The 18,563-nt window shown below is 41.4% G+C and overlaps 1 protein-coding gene across 1 annotated transcript in view; it reads left to right on the forward strand.

The window, feature by feature from the left end:
- The window catches only part of LOC309561370 (cytochrome P450 4B1-like), a 70,188-nt gene that overhangs the window by 24,502 nt on the left and 27,123 nt on the right, over positions 1-18,563 (forward strand). Inside the window, exons 2-3 of the mRNA XM_082265250.1 lie at positions 11,478-11,622; positions 17,729-17,773. Of these exons, the coding sequence (XP_082121376.1) occupies positions 11,478-11,622; positions 17,729-17,773 (190 nt within the window). The remainder of the gene's footprint in view (positions 1-11,477; positions 11,623-17,728; positions 17,774-18,563) is intronic.

Below are 18,563 nucleotides of genomic sequence, written 5' to 3' on the forward strand. Positions count from 1 at the left end.
TGACACTGTTGTACTATGAAAGTCACTGAATACTTTCTCCCCGCCTGGCACAGCTTGAGGTAGTATATAGTAGAACTCTGTATAACTGTCACTTTAACTGGCACGCTCTGTGCAATTCAGGGCCCAAACTGCAGGTGCCCCCTTTGACCTTGAACTCTTCAGGGTCCACTGACTATGTACTCCCTCTGTAGCTTCAGGGTCCTCAACCTAGGTGCCCCCTTTGCAGCTAGCTGACACTGGATCCCAGAACCTCTTCCGGAGTTGTCCCCTTTAACTTCAGGCAGACCCCCAGGGGCAATCCTCAGTACTCACCTGTGTAGGCTTTCCTGGGACTGGACCCTTCTCTCTCTCCGCAGGCTCGCAGCACACCGGATCCCCTCAGCTCAACTCAGCACTTTCTGGACACGCAGGCGACACCCTGAGACATCCGCCTTCCTCAGACAGGAGGAGAGACAGCCGCACTCTCCTTCCTGGGACTCTGCTCCAGCCAAAGACCCCGTGCCACGCACTTCCCCCCTAACTTATACCTACTCCCAGAATCCTTTGCAGCAAAATCTGCCTTCTGGGGTAGTTACAAGCTGGGATGTGTCCCCTGATTGGGCTTCCCACACCGCCCTATGAGAAGCCTCTTACAGGAGCCAGTGGGGATACTTCTCCCCTCAGCAGGCACATCTAGAAGCCCTGACACCCTAGCTAAATAAATCACAGCCCTGCTGTTAGGCAGACAAGGCCCACTATACATTTACCGAGCACCTACCTGTAGGGTGCTACATAAACAACAAAAGAACCTTATACCCTTGGACTTGTTATTGCAGTGAAGAGCCAAGAGGAATATAGGGAGAGCCCACGGAGTTAATATCCAGCAGTCCCTAAGGGGGCAGTGCTACATGTATGAAAATTATCATACGACAAAGGCTTTTTTTTTTTTTCTATATTTGTTGTTTCTGATCATGTACAGTCATTCGTATCTGATGTTTCTCATATGAAAATCGTACGAAAACGGTACATATTAAGCGAAAATCTTTCGTTCTGTTCCCATACGAGAAAAAATTTGGAGTTTGTCCCTTTGGAAATTTTCGTTCAGAAGGTCGGAATCGGCTGTCGAACGTTGTGTAAATACTCCCAGAAAATCGTACAATCGTTCCTCGAGCGAAAATTATTTTCCTATAGTGTGTACGGGCCTTTAGTCCCGGTTCACACTGGTGTGATGCGGGAAATGCACACGATTTTCTGCATTGGCCCACATCACATCGCACTCTAAGCAATTGCACAGTGTCCATGCAATCTGCCTCGGGGGTCAACGTTATTTTAACAACCCCCCGAAACAGATGAACACTCATGCAATGCGATTCAGGTGTGGAGGAAAAAAGGGTTCTGCACCATTTTGCTGCAAATGTGATACGATTTCAGCCATACAATCCTACATTGCATGTGATATGCACAAGAATGCGATGCGAATCACTGCAATCGCACCAGTATGAACCTAAAATGGAACCTAACACACACACAATGAGATTATTGGACGAATGAACAACTGTTTTTTTTTTTTTGTTTGTTTTTTTTTTGCATGCTAGTCTCCATATCGAAAAGGAAGAGGTTTCTAAAGTTACGAAAATTCTTGTACGACAGAATTAAAACTCGGAAGTGATGTCATGTGTAGCCGGACTACTAGCATATATATATATATATATATATATATATATATATATATATATATATATATATATATATATATATATATATATATATATATATATATATATATATATATATATTTACTTATCTTATTGTTGGAGTCGTTTGTGTGCCCCTTTAAGTCTGCTTTCAGAGGAGATCAGCCTCTCACAGGAAGTAGAAGAACTGGATTGCGGGAGAAAGGGTTCTGAATTGATAGCAGACCGTTATCTGGATTGCTGAGGGAACTGTTCTCCCAGGGAGCAACGGGGAAGCAAAGGACCATGGGAGAGTCTATAAATCTATCTGCTCCAAAGCGTGAAGCTCTCTTGCTTCCGGGACTCAGTGAGTGCACATCAGCCTGTCCTGTGTGAAGGACTGGCTGCAGTTGCGGCCTAGTGCACGAGGCCCGACCTGTTTGCGGAACTCATCCTGATCGCTGTACTGTTGTGGACGCTGTCACAGTATAGCTGAAGAGGAAGCGAGTGAAGGCTAACCGAACAGCCTGAGGAGGCAGAGTACGGCTCGTTCCCAGACGCCGGAGCATGGGAGAGCACATCGCCTATCTTATGGGGCCATCACTGACAGACATCCAGGAGAGAGAGGGTGCCTGTGTCGGGTTCTGATCGCAGGTATAACCTTTTCATCTATACACTGACTGCAGACACTGCAATATACATCACTTCTTATGGGATTACAAATTAACATCTGATTCTCCTACTATTTTATAATCACTTTGGACAGTGTTCAAGAGCTCCAACTGCTGGTGAAGATATAGCAAGGTCTTGCCAAGGGAGGGGTGTTGATATATACTGCTTCTTCAAGCGGACACGTTCTATTTAAGTGCAGTATTGCTAGTTAGGAAATTAACAGTACAACAATAGTTCGGAGTTCTCCTTTAATCTAAATATTGCATTATTATCATAGAGAAGTTGTTCTAACATTGTTCTTTGATATTGTAATTCATTATTCTGGTTATTTTGCGTCAGTTTTGCTGAACCCCGTTGGTTTAGGCGGGATTCGGCTGACTGACCTATTTATATTGGTTTATTCACTAAATAAGAGAACAAAACTCATTTACATGGTGTCAATGTGTTTTTAAAGGTATATACACAATGTCAGAACCTAGAGTGTCAGGTGGGCTGGACGGTTCACAGGGTCATATGAGTGCTGAGGTACACCCATCAACCAGCAACCCTCACGGGGGTAGTGCTACATTTGTGGGCTCGTCGGGGATATCATCTGCTACTACAGGCCCTAATCAGCCTAGGTACGGGAAAAAGGCGAGAAAAATGTAGCCACAGCTCAGTGGTGCAAAGAGGAAAAGGGCCACCTGGAACTAAGTGAGGTGGCGGAGATCCCCGGGAATGCATGGACGGACGTGCAGATCCAACAAATGGTGGAGGTTTTACCCCCTGTGAGGAAGGTGTCGGTATTGGATCTGAAGATGAGTTAAGACACCTCCCACACTCTAGTGTTATTGGAATGGCGGAGGGGAATTTCTGCCTGCTTCCAAGGGCCTAACATCTGATTAACTGAAGGCATAGAAGCTCATCTAATCCAGTTGGGAGGGACAGAAGTAGGTCAAGAAGGCCCAAGTCACACTATCCCAGCTGATGAAATACCCACACCTACGACCTCAGTTACTCTGGGCGCAGAGTTCTTCACCGCTCTGGGGAATCTCATGACTAGATGTAGCCAGACCAATATTATCCATTCCGGGGCTGGTTACTGACAGCTGAGGTTCTTTTCGGGGGAATGGCCAGTGCCAAAAGGGGAGGAAGAGTATGAGACCTGGATGAAGCAGGCCCTCGAGGAATGGGATGTTTCTGAAGCCCAGAAGAAACAGCGGATCACCGATAGTGCTGCCGAGGCCATTAGAAATCTTAAATTAAGCCAGAAGACCTGCACTAGATATCTTCCTTCTTCTCTCTACAAATTTGTATACAGAGCTTATAAAGCAGGAGGAAAGTAGACTTGCAACCCCCAAAGTGTCTTAAGAAAGTCCCTGGATACGGTGGCGTGATTCTATACATCCCCAAAGGGGAACAGCTGTTGTGGCCTTGTGGTAAAATACAGGTCTAAGTGTGAGGTTAGAGGCCATCCATATATGGTGGAGAGATCACGAGCACCTTTAAATAATCTTTGAATCACCTGTGCACCTATGGGACTTTGAAGATATACTGTATCTATTAACTGTTGGATGCACTTTATGGACTGATATATGCTTGCACTTTATTTGAATGATGCTTTAATATTGATTATTGTTTGCACCAGATGAAAATTTGCACAAATATTAGCACTTTAATGCACCTTATTATTTGCATTATTTGCACATTGGTATGATTATTATGGTGTAATAAGTGCTTCATGATTGTATTTTATATTATGGATGCACAAAGATGAACATAAGATAAATTAACACAGTAATATTGAATGGTATCAGTTTCTGTACCATTGCATGTTACTTCTGCACTAGTTTAGCACCTTTACTTTATGTATGCACTATATTCTTGTTGGATTTTCACATACACATGAATATTTAGATGTGAGTAGCGCTGTATCTTTGGATTAGATCCAACAATTTTTAAGGAAATCCTGAGGAGGAATATGATATTGCTGAGCAAAAATATATAAAGGGACAAACATTTGCAGGGCACGGCCAGTCACCGTACAATTCCGACTCCATGATTAAATGTACAGGCATTTCCAGGACCCAGACTGGTCCTGGTTGAGTTGACACAGGCTATTGACACAGACTGGGCGAGTTGACACAGGCTATTCCAAGACGAGATACAAATGTACCACATCAATAAGGTCCAAAACTGTATCCCTAGGTTTGGGAGAAATATCGTGAGATTTAGCCTCTTCCTGTAAGGAATCTTTAGAATCCAAAGAAGTATCATCCAGATCCTCCTCCCAGGTAGCATAACAGTAGCTGGCAGAAAGATAGAGATAGACTATGGAAGAGACACTGATGTTGCCCTCTGTGGTCTAAACTGAAAGTGTTTCCATAAATCAGATATGGTAGCTAAAAACACCTACCTTGAAAAGCAGGAGGAGGGTGCTCCACAAGGTGGACTGAAGGTCTGAGAGGAGGGAAGAGATTCAAATTGGGGACAGTGGTCAGTATGTCAGAACGAAAGTCTTTTTGGAAGAGATTTGAGACCCCCCCCACCCCGAGTCGTTGGCAGACCAAGAGCAGGCTAGGCCCACTGACCCACTCCCCTTGCACCTATGAATGCCATATGCACAAGGTAAAAAACTCACAACTAAGGATGAGTTTGGGTTCAGTCTGAACCCAGAAGGAAGCTGTTTGTCCTGACCATGTGGTCATATTCGGTCACTGATGTCACAAGTGATGCTCCTTTGTGTATGTGCAGCTGCGGGATGGGGAATGCCCCAGCTGCAGTTGATGGAGCTGACACTGACAGTTTCCTTCCGGATTCAGATGAACAGGAGTTTGGACTGAACTCAAGCCTATCCCTACTTGCAACCGGTATACTGTGGAGCAGGAAAGCCAAGCATTGTAGGCAGCTGGAGCCCAAAAAAACATCCAAGGATCTCTGTCCTGTAATGTGAAGATGGAACTGAGGAAGCTTGGCCATTAAACACACATTGATATGGAAAAATTTTACACACATATGCACAAAGATTTGGGAGGCTGAGGCTGTGCAGGCACAATGGCAACATAAGAGATGATGTAGGAGTAACTGTCCACACTCCAGCTTGGCCGTGTTAATGACTCATTAGTGTGTGTTAGTCCATCCAATAGAAAAGCTAGCATTATATTGTTTATCAGCTGAGCTGGAAGAGGGAGACCAATAAAGAATACATAGTGATCTCACAAATGAAATGGCATTTCTATAACCAGGTAACAATGCTAGCTGCCTTACAAAGTACGTTAAAGTTACTTCAGTGTTGTCAGTCTGTGCATCCATAAAGGGCTACATGATTATTTACATTGAGGAGGAGGGTTAATAGATTGTAAGCTCTTCTGAGCAGGGCCCTCTTAATTCTCTTGTATTTTATTGTATTGTAACTGTATTGTCTCCCTTTTATATTGTAAAGCGCTGCATAAACTGTTGGCGCTATATAAATCCATAATAATAATATTAATAATAATATTAGTGTTGTCACAGCAAATAAAGCTTCTCCTAAATGCCTATCAGTACCCAGCAACCCACACACCCCTCGCCCATAGGCTCTGTGATTGACAGCATAGCTGTCAATCACAGGAATAAGTTAATACATGAATAAATTGAATAGCAAAGCTCACATGTAAGCCTAGCCCAATTAGTATAAGAATATGAGGGCATACCTCCCAACTTTTTGAGATGGGAACGACGGCCACCACCAATTAGCAAAAGTATGTAGACATAGGACACACCCCCTGCCATGCCCCTGTAGGGGAAACCCCAGACCTCATGGGTTTCAGTAACATTTTGACTGTTGAAGCCAGATTGAAAAATAGATGTATTTAATATACAAGCATGTAGTTACCTACATGTATGGAGAGCAGCACAAATACATAATGTTGGTTTCAAAAAGAATAGCTCTAACTGTCTATAAGTATGTGCTATAAGTATGTGTGTATATATACCACTATACACAAGTTCAGATGTTTTGCCTGCCTCCAAAAACCCCCAAAAAATGCCTGCAACAACACACCTGGGCGTTTTTTTTTTTTGGCGCTAGCATTTTTTTGGGCATTTTTTTGGGTTCTTTGGAGGCAGGCAAAACATCTGAACTTGTGTTCATAGCTGTCAATCACAGGAATAAGTTAATACATGAATAAATTGAATAGCAAAGCTCACATGTAAGCCTAGCCCAATTAGTATAAGAATATGAGGGCATACCTCCCAACTTTTTGAGATGGGAACGACGGCCACCACCAATTAGCAAAAGTATGTAGACATAGGACACACTCCCTGCCATGCCCATGTAGGGGAAACCCCAGACCTCATGGGTTTCAGTAACATTTTGACTGTTGAAGCCAGATTGAAAAATAGATGTATTTAATATACAAGCATGTAGTTACCTACATGTATGGAGAGCAGCACAAATACATAATGTTGGTTTCAAAAAGAATAGCTCTAAGGGCTCTTTCACACGGGCGTTCCTTTTTTTTTGCCTGATCAGGTCCTTTTTTTTTTTTTTGTAACGGACACGGATGACACTTGTGTCCTCCTGTCCGTATGTCCGTTTTTCATCCCATCCGTTTGCGGATGAAAAACTGACATAATGCATGTCTATGTAAATACGGATGTCTGCGGATGACACCACTGACATCCGTTTTTGCTTCCGTTCCGTTTTTTGAAAGGAAGAAAAAATAGGGTTCTCCTCCGTTCAAAAAAACTGAACTGAACTGAACTGACAAAAAACGGATGTCAGAGGATGATCATCCGATGACATCCGTATTTACATAGAGATACATTATGTCTGTTTTTCATCCGCAAACGGATGGGATGAAAAACGGACATACGGAATGCCCGTGTGAAAGAGCCCTAACTGTCTATAAGTATGTGCTATAAGTATGTGTGTATATATACCACTATACACAAGTTCAGATGTTTTGCCTGCCTCCAAAAACCCCCCAAAAATGCCTGCAACAACACACCTGGGCGTTTTTTTTTTTGGCGCTAGCATTTTTTTGGGTTCTTTGGAGGCAGGCAAAACATCTGAACTTGTGTATATGGGTATATATACACACATACTTATATGTATATATACACCTAGACATATATAGGTGTGATAGTAGCAGAAATATATGCTTGCGCTAATTAAATAATTAAGACTAATATGGCTCCGCTCCTATAACACCTATATATGTGTAAGTGTAAAATACATATAAGTATGTGTGTATATATACCACTATACACAAGTTCAGATGTTTTGCCTGCCTCCAAAAACCCCCCAAAAATGCCTGCAATAACACACCTGGGCGTTTTTTTTTTGGCGCTAGCGTTTTTTTGGGCATTTTTTTGGGTTCTTTGGAGGCAGGCAAAACATCTGAACTTGTGTATACGGGTATATATACACACATACTTATATGTATATATACACCTAGACATATATAGGTGTGATAGTAGCAGAAATATATGCTTGCGCTAATGAAATAATTAACACTAATATGGCTCCGCTCCTATAACACCTATATCTGTGTAAAGCCACGTACACACGTACCGACTGTCGGCCATAAATATTCGGCCGACGACCGATCGGCCGATTGTAGGCTTGTTAGTATGATGCTTCCGAGAGCCGACAGCGCATTTTCGGCCGAACAGAATCTGTCGTGCAGGCATTAAAATTTTTGTTGGCCAACACCAGAACAGCCGATTGTTCGCCAGTCAGTACAGATTTCGGCCGACAGACAGCAGATTAGCAAGACTGGGCATGCTCAGAAAAGAAAAAAGACAAGGAAAGTTAACCATCACATGACATCACTTCTGCAGTCGGCTGTTGTTGGCCGACAAAATTCGTGTGCAGTCTTTAGCAGTTTTCAACAGACACGACAGCCCTGGACAAAAGACGGCCGATCGTTCGGCCGACGATCGGTACGTGTGTACGGGGCTTAAGTGTAAAATACATATAAGTATGTGTGTATATATACCATTATACACAAGTTCAGATGTTTTGCCTGCCTCCAAAAACCCCCAAAAAATGCCTGCAACAACACACCTGGGCATTTTTTTTTGGTGCTAGCGTTTTTTTGGGCATTTTTTTGTGTTCTTTGGAGACAGGCAAAACATCTGAACTTCTGTATAGGGGTATATATACACACACACTTATATGTATTTTACACATACACATATATAGGTGTGATAAGAGCGTAACTTATTGGTGTTAATTATTTCATTAGCGCAAGTAGTGTTTTCTGCTCCTTTCACACCTATATATGTGCAGGTGTATATATACATACATGGGTGTGTATATATACCCCCTATACACATGTTCAGATGTCATGCCTGACTCCAAACATATCCTCAAAAAATCCCTATAAACGCCTGCAGCCAAAAAGCAGGCTGACCGGCGAGAAGCCATATTAGTGCACCGAATGTGACTTAAGAGAAACTATCTTTTCTCTATAGCGGTCACCCTGAAATGGAAGGGTTTGGTCACCCTGCCATAGCAGTCAGTGTCAGTTCACCCTACACTACATTACGGTCACCCTGGCACTTAACACTTTCCCTACAGAAACTAAATTTTTGCATCTAACTAAAGTGTAAAAGAGCACCCTAACTACACTAGATATCCCTTTCCTCACACTAATAAATGCTAAATGACACTTTTAAAGTAAAATTAACAGAACTGCTTCCACTCTCTTCCATGTCCCTGTATTACAATGCTAGGAATTTGGCAGGGGCTATCTTATATACTGGGGGGCGTATTCACTAATGATTGGCCTAGGTACCCCCTAGTCACTCCAGTCACATTCCTAGCATTCTCCTGTCCCCTCAATTGGCTTTTACTAATGGTTCTGGTCCAATCACAGGCTTTTAAAGCCCATTTCCTGGCTCATTGCATTTTGGTCGGTTCTGGTTGCCGAATTCCGAACTTTTTCAGCAAAAAGTTCTAAATTCGGCCGAACCTCGAACAGTCAATATTCGGGTCGAACCGATGGTCGACCCGAACCGTTCGATCATCCCTAATCCTAATACAATTCATTTGGTCAGAAATGAGTGGCACCTATCTATCTAAAGTTTCTTTGAAGTCCATCTGAATTTCTGGTGACATTCATTTATACATGAATAGTTGTTCACATAGGCTTCTGACTTCCAGTGACTCCTCGGAGGAACAGGCTGAGATAGCAATCTTCACAGCTGGAGGTGCAAAAAGCATTTTAACACAAAATACAGCTGTTACACAATATGACTTCTAATGAAATATACATCCAATATACTGTATCTGCTTAATCAGTAATAAATGTTTGACAAATAAATGGCTATTCCATTTACCCGATCACCCCCTTAACCTGCCTAGCGGTATCCCCGAGCGTGACTCGGGTGGATTTTTTAGACTAGTATAGGTATCCCCGAGTCACGCTCGGGGTGGATGTGCAGAGCGTTCAGCGGTGTCTTACCTTCTCCTGGTGATCCAGCGATGATCTCCCATTGCTGTGATCACCAGCCATCTGAGATCCCCGCCGCTTGTCCGTCCTCCGTCGGTCTGATGACTTCCTAGTTCCGTTCCCTGCAGCAGCAATACTGCATGGGAGCGGAACCAGGGAGGGAAATTCAAACGTTGAACGTTGCACAAAACACAAACACACACATAACATTTATATTATATATATATATATATATATATATATATATATATATATATATATATATATATATATATATATATATATATATATATATATATACACATATATATCTATACACACACACACACACACACACACACATATATATATATATATATATATATATATACACATATATATCTATACACACACACACACACATATATATATATATATATATATATATATATATATATATATATATATATATATATATATACACATATATATCTATACACACACATATATATCTACACACACACACACACACACACATACATATATATATATAATATAATAAAATTATATTATTGATTAGATTATAATTCATGCGTTTGTGTTTCAAATTTATCACTTCTGGGATGTCTACTAGAGTCTTGTTTTGGTCAGGTTTAAGTCAGTAATTACTAAGAATTGTAGGCCTATAATACATAATGCCAAATTTCCATGCAAAAAAATTGTACCGCTTTTGGTACAGAATTCCTGACATAATCATACCGCCAGGGAGGTTAAAGGAGAATTATATTTTAAAAAATGATCAGTTTAAGCCCACAAGTGCATACCTCCCAATTTTTTTTAAATGGGAATGAGGGACACCTATTAGAAAAAGTATGTAGGCATAGGACACACATCCTGCCATGCCATCTTAAATGAGAATTATAAAAAAAGTATAATTAGTTAAACCCACAAGTGCTTTTTTTTTCCACTACCATTCCTTTTATACTGGCTTTTGACATTTACAAATGCAGAAATTTAGAAATTGGATGAAAGGTTTAACACTGGGAAACATTTTGAAAGATAAATATATATAACTATATAGATCAGACCAAAATGAGGGACAACTGAGGAGGAAAGAGGAACTTTGTTCCAAATCAGGGACAGTTGGGAACTATGCAAGTGCTATTTTTTTACCACTACTATTCTTTTATATTGGCTTTTGAAATTTCCAAATGCAACAATGTAGAAATTGGATAAATGTTTTAACACTGGGAAATACTTTTTGCAAGATTAAAAAGTGCATTTTATATACAATTATATAGATCAGACCAAAATGAGGGACAATGGGGAGGAAAGAGGTACAAAGGGACTTTGTTCCAAATCAGGGATAGTCCCTCAAAATCAGGGACAGCCATACATTAAATAACTCATTGCAACTGTTTAGTGTTAATTTTCACACTTTGGGCTTGATGTACTAAAGGGAAATAGATTGTGCACTTTGCAAGTGCCATGGCACCAGAGCTTAGTAAATGAGATAAAGCTTCACTTTGCACAGAAAACCCAATCACATGCAAAAAATCTTTTTTTTTAAGCATTTAACAGCATATTTGCTTGGATGATTGGATGATGGAAGTCAGCAGCTCTTCCCCTTATTTACTAAGCTCTGGAGCAACTGCACTTTGTAGAGTGCACAGTTCATTTGAATCTGCTGAATGACTATAATCTGCTGAATAATGCATTATTTTCTCCATCTTTTTTTTTTTGTTATATATAGTTTAAGCAGGATGGCACTGATCTGGACATTGTGGCTGGTCATGGGAGAAAATTTGGATACGCATATCCCATGTGGATTGGAAGATTCTTTGCCTCACTCGTGATCTGCCATCCAGACTACGCAAGGACCATACTGTCCAGACAAGGTAAGAGGGTTTGTTTTTTTGTTAAAGAATTTAGATTTATAAAATTATACCCCATTTTGTGATTAGGATTTGGATAAGTTAATGTGGGTTACTTTGCAGTCTGAGTTGTGCCTTACTGAATAGGGTAATAGTGTTTTTGAAATGAGCTCTCCAGAGCAAGTATGCAGAAAGTGAAATTTGAACTCCCAATCTTCATAATTGTCAATGACTCAAAGTGTTAAAGGATGACTCTACTTTTGTGGGGAAAAAAATAGCAAATAAAGAAAAAACAATATAGCGTATACAATTGCGACACAAATCATATTGTAAATGAATGTTCTTAAAAATTTTCAATCTGCAGTTAATTTTCTAAAAATGCAATGCAATATGGCTACCTGGAGCTGTTCTGAACACAGAATGTATACTGACCACACCCCAGAAACATAATTTCCTGCTTGTGTGATTGGCTCTCCAAATTTCCCAGAAGTCTGCCTAAGATACAAGTCAGATTTCTGGCATCCCCTGCAACAAAAATGTATTTTTTGGTGAGATACTCCCAATAGGAACACGTCTAAAGGGATGTAAACCCAGCAGCTTTTTTCATTAGAGCCCAGCAGCTGCCACAGCTGATAGATAATTATGATTCCACTCCCATTTGACCCACTCAGCACAGAGGAACAAACAATGATTTCTTCAGAATAACAAAAGATAGTGTAGCAGGTTTTCCAGGCATTGGGCCTGTTGTGGGTCTGCCATGTTCACCGCCGGTAACACCTTAAGCCCATTTAAGCTGAATACCCAAGTGTGAGATTTGAGTCAAGGACCATTCCGGCATCTTTGTTTTGTTTTGTTTATTTTATATTGGGGATGGGAGAAAGGAATGAGTGGGATACTCCTCTGGCTCAACTAGGTACAAACGGAACACTTCGAAGAAAAATGCCTTTCAGCACTGTATTGACGCCGGCTGGATGCCGACCAACGCTTGCTGGCGCTTGAAAAAACACTGACTTGCTGTACTGTGCTTGAAACTTGACTTCTGACACTCTGGTTAGCTCAAAAGTCCTGGACTGTACTGAGAACTGACTTCTGACGCTCTGGTTAGCTCAAAAGTCCTGAACACTGGTCTCTCCAGTCCTCCTGACTGAGGTAGCTTCTGTAACTGCTTCTGCTGCTGCAACTCTCATCGCTGTACACTGCACACTGCACCCTTGAATACTTCAGGGCCCACACACTGGCACCCGCTCTATACTTCAGGGTCCACTCACTAGGCACCCCCTCTACGCTTCAGGGTCCACACACTGGCACCCCCTTTACTTTTCAGGGTCAACACTGCCACCCCTTTTACTTGGCTCCTGCACCGGCTAGCTAGTTCCCGGATCCCTCTGACCTTCTCTGTAGTGGTCCCTTCTCACTATGCAGACCCCCAGGGGCAGTTTGCAGTACTCACAAACTGGGAATGCTTTCCTGAAACTGGACCCCTCTCAGCTCCGCTGGTCCTCTGCACCGGATCCTCTCTGCAGCTCAGCTCAGCCTTCTGTCTCCTCTCACTAGGCAAGCCGCTTGGGACACCCAATTCCTCTGACAGGAGGAGAGACCGCCGTGCTCTCCCTCCTGGGACTCTGTTTCCTGCCAAAGACCCTGTGTCATGTGCTCCCCTCGAACTTGTACCCACTGCCAGAATGCTGTGCGGCAGAATCTGCTTTTCTGGGGTAAATACAGGCCTGAATGTGCCATTGGCTGGGTTTCCTCCTCTGCCCAATGAGAACCCTCTCATGGAGCACAGTGGGGAAACTCCCCAGCCTCAACAGCCACACCTGGGAGACATGACAGCCCAGCTGAAAATCATGGCCCAGCTGATAAGCAGACAGGCCCCACTATACTTTACCTATCACCTACCTTGTAGGGTGCTACAGTAGGAATCTGCAACAAAGTTTGTTAAAAATCCTTGCAAAGTATATAGATCACCTAGAGGGGAATGTTTTTTTCCCAACAAAAGTGGAGTTATGCTTTAAAGCCATGGCAGGTATTTTCAGAAGAGGTCATCAATGAAGTCTGGATACGCCTTTCACTACAACGTTTCCATTGCTGACCATTTATAATGGTGAAACAGAACCTCTGTTGGGTTTTTTATTGTTGTCTGTGATCAAATTCATCAAAGGAACCAGGTCAAATAAATTAAAATATAAAATTGTTTTTACCAGTTAGAAGGAATAGGATGGGAATTTCATCATGGGTACACTTATTTCAATGAAATCTGTCAAGGTAAGATCAACCCTTACTATCCCCTACCTTCAAGCTGAAGGACAGGCAGCAATAAAAACCTAACAAAGGTCCTATCTCTTCCCCACTCTTAAAAACAAGAAGAAAACATTTTTCTACATTTAACCTCCCTGGCGGTATGATTCTCTCCGATTTTAGGTGCTGAAAGCGGTAAAATTATTTTGCATGTAATTCTTAAGAATAAGCAGCCCAAACCAACTATTTACATATGATTTTTTTTTTTTTTTACTGTGCGTTCTTCTTTATAACATCCCGGGTATGATAAAGTTTGAAACACAAAATCTTAAATTATAATATAATAAATGACTATAAATAAGTTAAAGTACGTATATATATATATATACTGTATATATACATATATATATAAATATATATATACGTATACATATATTATACATATACATATATATATATACACGTGTATATATATATATATAAATATATATATACGTATACATATATTATACATATACATATATATATACACGTGTATATATATATATATATATATATATACATAAAAAGTACAGTAACACTGCAGGAAAGGGCACTGGGGGGCAATCTAATGTGAATTTATTTTATTTTGCAATGTATCAGTGTGTTTGGTGTGTTTTACTTTTGAATTTTCCGCCGGTTCTACCCCCCTGCGAGCATCACGTCGCAGGAGACGGAAGCCGGGGCACAGAGAGCATCGGGAAGAAGATCCGCCGCCGCACGCCGCCCGCATACATGGATCCCCCTGACAAGTAACCCCTCTACCAGGATCCAGCGATGGTTCTGGCGGTACCCCGAGTGTGGCTCGGGGTTACCGCTTTTGGCACTGAAATGTAACCCCGAGCCACACTCGGGAATACCGCTAGGAAGGTTAAGGTTTATAGGATTTGTTGTGTCTTGTGTTGTTTGCATGTACTGTATACCCCCCTATGCTATTAGACACATACGCGGTATTTACTGTTATAGCATAAGATGGTTGCCCACACCAAGACCAGATATGGCTGCAATACCCACTAGATTCTGATGATGCCCCCCGCTACAAGTTGTCCCAGCTGGATGATAGTTTGGGGGAACCTGTGTGTGTGGTGGTGCATCATGCTGCCTTGCATTCATTGTTACTTAGTTGGTAAGGTTGAATAAAGACACCAGTCCATACAGTTCATTCTGTGCGTGTGTGTTTATAACATTACCATCTCCCATATCCCTGTATATTGCGATGACCATCTAAAAGTTTTTCTAATTTATTGAGACTCCCCACTGACCCCACCAACTTTTCAAGGGAGTTCCACGTCCTTTCCGCAGAGTAAAGAACCTCCTACGCAGTTTAGGGTTAAAACACTTCTCATCCAACCTTATTGAGTGACCATGTATCTTCTTAAGAAACTTGCAACTAAATATTTTTTTTCCCTTAGGCTAGAATCACCATTTAGATATTTCTATATCACTATCATATCTTCTCTTAAGCGTCTCCCCAGGGGGAATACGTTTAATGTTTGTAGTTACTCATGACCATTTCCAACTCCAGTTGAAGCACATCCTTCCTGAGGACTAGTGATCAGAACTGGACGGCATACTCAAGGTGTGGCAAAACCAGAGTTTTGTAAACTGGAAGAATTATAGTCTTATAACTTGAGTAAATACCTTTTTTAATGCATGCTAATAGTCTGCTGGCATTGTTTGCTGCAACTTGGCATTGCATTATATTGTTGGGTTTGTCATCTACTAGGACCCCCAGATCCTGTTGCATCTTAAATTTTCCCTATAGGGTCTTCTCCTATTGAGTAACTTACATTCATATTATTAGCCCTCAAGTTAATTACGTTACATTTTTCAATATTAAACCTCATTTGCCATGTACTGTAGTTGCCAACCTCTTTATTTTATCAAGGTCTTCTTGCAAGGCTGCTACTTCTTGTTGTGAAGTTATTACCCTGCTTATCTTTGTATCATCAGCAAACACCAAGATTGAACTATAGTACCACACTTATAACTCCAGACCATTCAGAACATATTCTATTTATTACCACCCTCTGAATGTGCTCCTGTAACCAGTTTTCTTTTCAGGTACATACAGTCTTTTCAATGCCAGCACACCTTAAGCCAGCCATAGAGGGAGCGATTTTTCGTTCCTGCAAAAAGAAAATTGCATAATCCCTTCATCAACACAGTCAGTGGTAATAGGGGAATCCCTCCTGCAGAGCCATTGTGTTTTCCCAGCGGGGGGGGGAGCTGTCCCCACTGGGAGAACAGTGATTCCTGCTAGCAGTATTTGCACGTAAAATCTGACAGGCTTGTTGTACCCAAATTGATCGATCAATGGACTTGGGTGCATTCAGCCTGCCCATACTGTACAAGGTTCAAATCTCTGCCTTTCCTTGCTGAACTGGCTGAGATTCGAACCATCTATTTTGTTTGTTAATTAAGCATTTATGCGGTACTGTAAAATGCTTTAGTGAAATCCAGATACATCACGTCAGACACGTCCATATGCCTTCCTTTATCCAGACTACAGCTCTCCTGCTCATAGAATAGGTTGGTCTGGCAAGCATGATCTTTCATTAAACCATTGCTAGTTACTGCTAATGACACTACTTTCAAAAGCAAATTCTTGAATGTGGTACCTTATCAACCCCTCCAGTAGTCTACATACTACTGATGTTAGGCTGACTGGTCTGAAACTCCCAGGTATATATCTCAGCCCTTGTTTAAATATTGGTACTGCATTAGCTTTCGCAAATCAGTTGGTACCGTTACAGCAGACCCTTTTCTGAGCCCCCCAATAATTTTTTTTTTTTGGCCCCGCATACCTGAAGGTGGTATCTGCATAATTGAAATACTCACCAATCTAAGGAATCCAGCATTGACCTGCTGAGATCCTCTCATGCCCTGCCACCGTTTTGTACTGCTCCGCCATATTCTTTCTGATGTCACTGAGAGACCAGCTGGCTCTTCTGGGTTCAGCGGGCAGACCTCTCGATTACGTGCCAGTGGACCCACCCCCTTCTCCTTTCCTTGAATGAAAGGCTATGCCCCCTGGGGTATGTGACGTGCCCCCAGGAGGCATAGCGGGCAGTGTGCGCATAATTCACCTAAGGTAAATGACGTGCATAGGGAGGCAGGGCTGGACATTTTTGCAAATAACAAAAGATAATAAAAAAAACTGTGCAATACTTCTGCAGGAGATGTAATGGCTACATTATTTGTCTTTTTTACGTTTTCTTTCTTCTATTTTCATCTGGTGATCCAGCCAGTAGGTCTGTTGTTTTTAAAAATGACAAGTTCCCAGTTACAGGGATGAGACAAAACATGTAACACTGACAAGGGTGCTTACCATGGTCAGCATTTATTTATTTATGTAAAACCTTTATCCTAAAAGGAAAAATAAAAAAATGTTGCTGTAGCTGCTTATAAAGTGTAGGCTGGAGTTTGGCTTCAATGTGTTCAGTGTATCTAAATCTGCTAGTCCATCTAACACTCCTCTTCCCCCAGATGTGTTACTGGCCAGGTCACCATATGAAAACAGAAGGAAACAAGGGTAAAAAATAAAACTAATGCAGCCACCACATCTAATGATTGGTAGGCTGCAATATATTACAATATTGGTTTTGGGTTTAATACGACTTTAAGTAGCATACCCACTTATAAATACAAACAGTAGATGGCAGCAGATCCTTACAGTTATATAGAAAGGTGGATCTAAGCCACTTCTTGTAGGATGAACCTAGAAAGCCATAAAAAGATACTCCATTTTCCTTTTGCCCTATTTTGGGTTTTGCCATATTGTACCCTAAATCAGGTGTTTGAAACATTTCAGTACTTTGTATGAACTATCATCTTCTGTTCTTTATTACAGATCCAAAGGACAACTTTGCCTATTACTTCCTCACCCCATGGATTGGTATGTAACAACTTTCCTATTAATTATAATTAATGTTAGATTAGGAAATGCATACCTTTGTTTATCATTTGCTCCTCCTATCACTTTCTATCATTTTCTCTTCTGTACATTCCTGTTTACTGCTTATTGGCAGGTGACACTTACACATACCTCCCAACTTTCTGAGATGGGAATGAGGGACACCTATTAGCAAAAGTATCCGAGCCACAGGTTAAGACAGACACTCTACAGCAGGTCTTCATGTCATAAGATCCAGATCATTTGTTCTGTCTCTCAGGTCCTATTCTGGCCGACCCCATGTGCCAGGGCGTGGACGTTTTTGTGCCCACTCGTCGGCATACACTCTACAATTTTTGAGGGGATATGCAGAAGCTTTTCTATTTCTTTTATTCTTGGTTGTGGTTTGTGCTATTGCATACAGCATATAAGAATAAAATTCAACCAATGTGCCCCTAAAGAAGATGAAATCCGTTTTGTAGTATTCTAAATGCGTCAGGCCTCCCTTACCCCACTACCTTTTGGGGTTGGGTTCACTTTGGTTGATATCTTTCCCGATTGTGTATGCTTTTTACTCCACAACCTTCTTGTTTTTATTGTGTCCTATATACTTTTTTGCTATGATTGTTTAGACATATGAGTGCTGGCAGCATTCATACATCTATTTCCCAAAGACAACCTCTGGATATGACGATGAGCATGTGCACTCAAATTCTTTGGTTGACAAGGCCTGTTCTGAGTGCAACCTGTCCTGTTAAACTGCTGTATGGTCTTGGCCACCGTGCTGATGCTC

This window comes from Pelophylax lessonae, assembly GCF_965119305.1.
Source record: "Pelophylax lessonae genome assembly, chromosome: 8".
Taxonomy (NCBI): Eukaryota; Metazoa; Chordata; class Amphibia; order Anura; family Ranidae; genus Pelophylax; species Pelophylax lessonae.